Here is a 6794-nt window from a genome sequence, read left to right on the forward strand (position 1 = left end):
GCTGTAGCTCTCACATAGTCTGCAGAGAGGCAAACACACACATACACACAGGATTCCCGGCAGGACGTCCATTCCCATATTTCTCAAGGCTGTGTGATGGTCTTTTAAATGCTGCCTGAAGCCCTCAGTCAGTGCTGTTTCTTTCCTCTCAAGCCCATGTCAGTGTTTTTGTTCCCAAAAACCCTCATCATTTTTGGGTCTTATTTGCGCAGCACGTGATGTGCCAGTCACTAAAATGAGAACTGGGTCTCAGGGAGCAGTGTTTCACAGTCATATTTTCTCTTCCTTAGGGACTGTTTATCAACACAGTGAGGCTCAGAAAGCTCAGCTTTTGACTTGACCATGGAATTTATGATGGTTCACTGTTATTTTTTGCCAGATGCTTTTTTATTTTTCTGCTCCCTCACTATGAGAAGTTTAAAAATACTCTGTGACTCAAGTATTCATTGTCAATGTACATGAGATTGCGTACACTCATCTGCAAGTGATGTTGAATCTCCTGCAGACTATTGTCTTGTGGAAAAAACAGTTGTGTTTTTTCCAAATACTACCTTTTTGTTTTCTTTTTTGTGTGTTTTTTGTTTTTTTTAATAAAGTTGAGACGTAGGGTATGTGGTAATAGTGTAATAGTAATTTGCCACAGTACAGAGGGAGGTGTGCTAGCTTCCATGTGAGGGAAAAGTCAGCATTGCAGCCTTGTACTTTTATAGGAGTCTCCTGGGAATCTATTAACCACAATTTTAAATTTTCACTGAAAGTTTACACTTCCATTGCAGTTTAAGGAAAACCTCTATATATGGTAAAATATTTGGGGAAAAACACATCCAGAATTCTACATGTCCAGTATTTATTCATTTTAATACACAAATACCATGTTAAACACATATACTGTGTGCTTGGCAATGAAAATCAAAAAGATTTGTAATCACTAAGCTCACAGCTTTCACAGGAGGCTGTCTCTAGCACCTTGTTTGCTCATTTAAATAATGAATTAGGATATTTTGCAGATGTCCACATTATTCCCAAGATTGATCCTATGAATTACAAAGCAATAGAAGCAAGATTTTGTCTGAGAGCCTTTCCTCTTGAGCTACTTTCCTCTCTGGAGGCGTGGCTTTCCTGTACATAATCATTCTTATTTGTGTAGTTTGTGCAGAGAATGACATCCCATTGATTTCAAAGGGGTATTTTTTGATTATAACCTTTTAAAAAGTATAAAACTGCAGAGGAAAGAAATTGGATCTCCAAAGAGCAGTCGTGAGGTAAACCAAACTGTGAGATGCTTAAAATTAGTGGGATTACCCGCAGGTCACTAATGACACTATTTCAGTTTAAAGTGCAAGGATGTAGCCTGTCAACACAAAAGGTGTGGCCAGACATCCAGGCCAGCTACTGTAATGACTTTCAAAAGGTGGCTGCATACAATCATCCCTAAGCAGTTGTACAAAGGTGCACTTTCAGGTGCTCGTGTCTGACATTGCAGTCAGAGGTTTGACAGAGGGTGCCCAGCAGCCCTCAGTTGGGAGCGCTGCCCTCCCAGCACGACCTCTGAGTCAGGCACCTCTGATTCACTGAGCATCTCCACTTGCAGACACCAGGTTAATGTTTTAACCTCTTCTTGACACATCACCTGTCCTCTCGAGTCACAGGACCTTTCTTCTCCCTCCCTGTCTGTGAATTGCTCCAGCTGGCAGGAGCAGCACTCAGTGTTGCAGCGCTTGCTCAGCGCTGCAGTTTCCTTTCAGCTCTCTCTTCAGGGAAGTGAAACCACTGAGATGTGTTTTTGCATTTTGAGGTGCCAAGGCAAAATGAAGCACTTCAGGCAGGAGAGAAAGGTAGCTGAGAAGAGCTGCCCTTAGAGCAAGGAGGAAAACCCCGTATTTGCTCTGTGATTGCTTCTGACAATGTTTAAAAGCACAAGATAAAGGGTGCACTGGATTTACCAGAGTAAATACGCCACAGGCCAGTCTTCACCTTGGGTATTTTGCTTCTCTTTCTGCTGTCAGCAATAAAAACTGCAATTGTATTAGATGAGCAAGTAAGTAATGGTTTTACTGTTATTTGAGGAAGTATGTGTGTTCATTCTGAAGAAGCTCTATAATCTTGCTGATAAGAGTTTTATTCAAGCCATCAAATACATTTTAAGTCTTTCTGTCGTTGGTAAGGAGAAAAAATTCTGATTATAAACTACAAAGAGTTAGCAAGTTCCTTTTTTGGATTGGCTGAAATACTGAAGTATGAAATTTACGTATTTAGCAATTAAATTAGAACCCATGTAACAGCACAGGGAAAATGAAGCTAACTTCTGGTGTACTTGTAGCAAAATAGATAAAAAGTAAGCCATGCTGGATACCCCCAAAACTTGGCCAGTTAGTAGACACTCAGCAGCTTTTGTAATGGAGCAATTCCTGTTTTGGTTAGCAATAGTAACTACATGTTGAGCTGTACGTTGTAAAATGTAAAATTATGTAATATAAGAGGGGTTTTTTTTGTTGAAAAATGGTAAAATATTTGCAAACTGCCACATTTTTAGTTTCTTATAATCGCTAATTTGCAGGTTATGGTATTAGAACTATAGCTGAGTATGTGCATGACTTTCTGGAGGCAAGTTTTGTGGATTTAGAAATATAGAATTGTTCACACTGGAATTACAGTGGAGATACTATTTTATAAGAATGCCTACAGCATCCTGGGAAAGAATGCTTAAAAATACAGATATATTGTATCATGTAAGTTTTTCTCTGCAAATTTTGGAAGGTAACATCACAACACTAACTGTTATTAGTAGGAACATCTATTTCTGTGTGGAGTGTCAAAAAGAAGACATTGTAAGCATTAATAAGACTTTTAGTAATAAAAGTTATGAAATAACAATTGATATTCCTGTGTTGGAAGGGAAAGAAAGTTATCATTCATTGGTAGATCTTTGTAAAGCATTGGCTGTTGAGTTCTGACATTTGACCACCTTTTGGAAAACTTGAATTAGTTTTACGTTAATAGTAACCATTGCAGTTTTAGCTTTAAAAACACAGAAAGCAAATCAAGTATTTTTCAGTTCAAAATGACTGCTCAGCATCTTTAATGTTTTCTCTGTCTTTGTGGTTGAGAAGTGTGTCTGTCTTGTGATCTTGAGTGCTTTGCCCAAGATAGTTAACAAGGGGTTCTTTGGTTTTTGAGTGTCCTCTTGTAGTAAAGATTTTTGAAAATGTGCTCAGACACTTCATGCTTCAAAACATGATATGCACTGTAACTTTTAACAAACAAACCTGCTTGAACGTTTATGGGATGATAAAAAAGGAGCTTGTTATTAAGTTTTTCAAAGATACTCTTGAATTAAGAGTACAGATTTGTGTTTCATGTCCTGAAGGACAAGTTTCTTCTATTTGCTGGATCCCCTGAGGCACCCTGCATCTGAACACACCCAGCTGCCCACATACCAGCAGTTAAGAGGAAACCTTTTCCTAATTCAGGGACTTACTGTCTGACATCTGCAGAGTTGATGTTTTCATTAAAAGAAAAAAAAAAAATAAAGAAAATATTTCCAGTCCCTGTGTTTGCTAAGCAAATCTTTCATATGTATAGTAAATGTAAACAGATGTCATCTTCCTTCACCCGTCTGAGACTCCAGGAGAGCTGCAGCATAAAGGCAGCCATTTCCCAGGAAATTCTACCTGAAAATACCAACTCATGTGTGTCTTAATGGAGAAAGTGCTGCCAAGGAAATGTGCTTTAAAAATTGTTGCTGACAAAAGAACATGTGATAACATTTCACAAGTCAAGTTTCTGAAGGACTGTTTGGGGTCTTTTAAGTGTCTGAACAAAAGTACAGCCATTGTACAGGGGCAAAAGTACAGTCACTGGGCGTATTAGTGCAATCAAACATAGTTTTAGAGGTGGAAATATGGTCTAGGGTCTATTTCATTGATCACAGAAAGATACTTTTAAAAGGTAATGCTCACAATTGTTGTGACAATCCCTAGAAAGTAAATGTCTTGCTTTTACTGCATAAAGTATAGGACATAGAAATGTTAATCGGTACTTGCTTTTCTTCTGAAAACTAGTATCTTCAGATTTCATCCAGAGAATCTCAGTGTTGCTTGCTGGCCATGGATTTTTGTCTTCCTTTTATATTTCCGCTTGGATATCTATAGATACGTATAAAATAGATATCTAAAAAAAAAATAATGTGTGATAGCTACATTCACTGATCATGTAAAATGCTAAGCAGGAAAAAGCTTTGTAATGGTCGCTTCGTGATAAAGATGAATTATCATCTTTATTTGAGTAGCAGTGATTATTTGACATTGGAATAACCCTGGTTTCAGATTTCATTATGAATGCAAGAATCAGATCAGATTTGTGACTCATCTGATCAAATAAGGCAGTTCTATTGCCTCAATTTGAAATTCCATCAATCTGTATAGAGATCTTCTAAACCATTTCTGAGCAAGTTTGGTTGCTATTTTCCCAAAAGTAAAACACTCTGAAAGAATGTAAACCTAAAGAGAAGAGAGTTTGAGGGATTTAAAATATGGGTTTTTCTGCAACTACATTGCATTATTTTTGTGACACTTAGTAAGACTATCGTGACTATATAAATATAGAAATATTCCTCAACTTGCTGTCCAGAGATTGTGTGTTTGGAAGTACTGACTGCTGACTTTTTTCTTCCCCTAGTGGCCACAGATGTCTTCAACTCCAAAAGTCTGGCCATTCAGGCCCAGAAGAAGATCCTTGGAAAAATGGTGTCCAAATCAATAGCAACTACTTTGATCGATGATACAAGCAGTGATGTTTTAGATGAGCTCTACAGAGTTACAAAGGAATATACACAAAATAAAAAAGAAGCAGAGAAGATCATCAAAAACCTCATTAAAATAGTCCTCAAATTGGCAATTCTCTACAGGAACAACCAATTTAATCAGGATGAACTAGCCCTGATGGAGAAATTCAAGAAGAAGGTTCATCAGCTGGCTAAGACCGTGGTCAGTTTCCATCAGGTGGATTATACCTTTGACAGGAACTTTTTGTCCAAACTGTTAAATGAATGTAGAGAGCTGCTTCATGAAATCATTCAGCGTCACCTAACTGCGAAGTCACACGGACGCGTCAACAATGTGTTTGATCACTTCTCTGATTGTGAATTCTTGGCTGCCTTGTACAATCCCTTTGGACCTTATAAAAACCATTTGCAGAAACTTTGTGATGGGGTCAACAAAATGCTAGATGAGGGGAACATATAAGTACTTGTATTAGAGGTGACTGCCTATGAGTTATTTGTAGATGGAACACTGTTGATTTATGAAGGAATAAGGGAGCATGCAAAGAGGTTTTTTTACATTATGACAAATCTTTCCTAAATATCTTTATTAATTGATTTCTTACTATGTGCTATCTTTTGCTATTCACAGTCCATCTGGAAGAAAAACTGCACATGACTTTTTTTACTGTGCTTTGCCTATGGAAACAGCTTGATAAAGACAATCAAACAAAATGGTTCAAGTAGAGTAAGAGTCTTGCAAGATAGATATACAAACCAAAACAATATGCTGTCAGACAATCCGCATCTTTCACAGATTAACAGAATTAATTCTAAACTATCAGAATCCAGTAATGTTGGTAACAGACTATCGTGGTGATGGTACACTCTGTAATTTCTTTCATTTACATGTAAAATAGACATATTTGATTCAGTTATAGTCTTTTATGCTCTCTGCACAGATAACCGCTTCCTAGTGTTGCCATTATGGAGCATTGAGTTTTAAATAAAATCAGTGATGTTGTCACATAGAGTCTTAACAGCAAGCTTGTGCATCTCCAGCTCAGAGGTAAAAACTTCCTGTCTGCAAGGCAGGATCTCCCAAGTAGAGGTCCTTATAGACCTGGACAGGTGCCTGCTTCCTTTGACTACATGGGGATTATTTGAGGAATAAGCTACAGGAAAATAGCTGAACTGGGGAGGAGAATTCCCAAGAAACTGCTTGTGGTACAGAATTTTAACTCTGACTATGATAACATAAAACACAGTGACTTCTCTGTGCAATTCCTTAAGATACTTAGAATTCTGCTAGTAGAACGATAGAATCAGTCATTGGGGTTGGAAGGGTCACAACTGTTTTCAAAAAGATGTGAGTCAGTATATTCGATACACTAGTCTGATGTGAATTCACCAAAGTTGATAAATAAATTGCAAACCAATTTTCTTTGTGTACAATGAAAGTAGAAACAGAAATTAGTGTTATCATTGTGTTATATACTATTTAACTAATGAAAAAATGGAATTTTAAATAATTTTTCTTCTTTTCTTACTTCCTACCTTTTATCCTTCTTTTTTTTCCTCCTCTTCTCTCTGCCTTGACATTGGGGATAAAAAATGTGACTTTCTAGACACTGTAATGTACTTAAAAGCATGAAGTTAATACATTTCAAACAGCCAAAGACTTTTTGTTAGGAAGCATATAAAGAATTTGCTGTTTATTTAATTGCCAGTGTTTTTGCTGTTTGCTGTGTCCTTTTGTTTTATTGAGTAAACCAAAGAATATTTGCACTCCAAACTTCTCTTGTCTTTTTTTCCCCCCTTATCATATTTTAAATTCTAAATTGTGCCAGCAACAAAAGCATTGCAACGTCTGACATACGGTTTCAGCATTACTTGTGTTTTTTAAGGAGAAATTTAGATTTTATTCATGTTAGGTTGGTCATTAGGCTCTCAATATTCCTGGAAATGTGCCAGAGGAATGTGTTCAAAATGTGAACTCATTTTATGGAAGCCACTGGTGTTTGGCAGAGAGGGA

The 6794-nt window shown here is 37.2% G+C and overlaps 1 protein-coding gene across 8 annotated transcripts in view; it reads left to right on the top strand.

The window, feature by feature from the left end:
* TNFAIP8 (TNF alpha induced protein 8) overlaps positions 1 to 6554 on the top strand; it is a 56510-nt gene extending 49956 nt beyond the window's left edge. For all 8 annotated transcript variants that reach the window (XM_058827566.1, XM_058827568.1, XM_058827567.1 and 5 more), the window contains one exon: positions 4678 to 6554. In XM_058827566.1, coding sequence (XP_058683549.1) covers positions 4678 to 5243 — 566 coding nt within the window. In that variant the 3' untranslated portion in view covers positions 5244 to 6554. The remainder of the gene's footprint in view (positions 1 to 4677) is intronic.
* Positions 6555 to 6794: the final 240 nt, after the last annotated feature.

This window comes from Poecile atricapillus, chromosome Z (genome assembly GCF_030490865.1).
Source record: "Poecile atricapillus isolate bPoeAtr1 chromosome Z, bPoeAtr1.hap1, whole genome shotgun sequence".
Lineage (NCBI taxonomy): Eukaryota > Metazoa > Chordata > Aves > Passeriformes > Paridae > Poecile > Poecile atricapillus.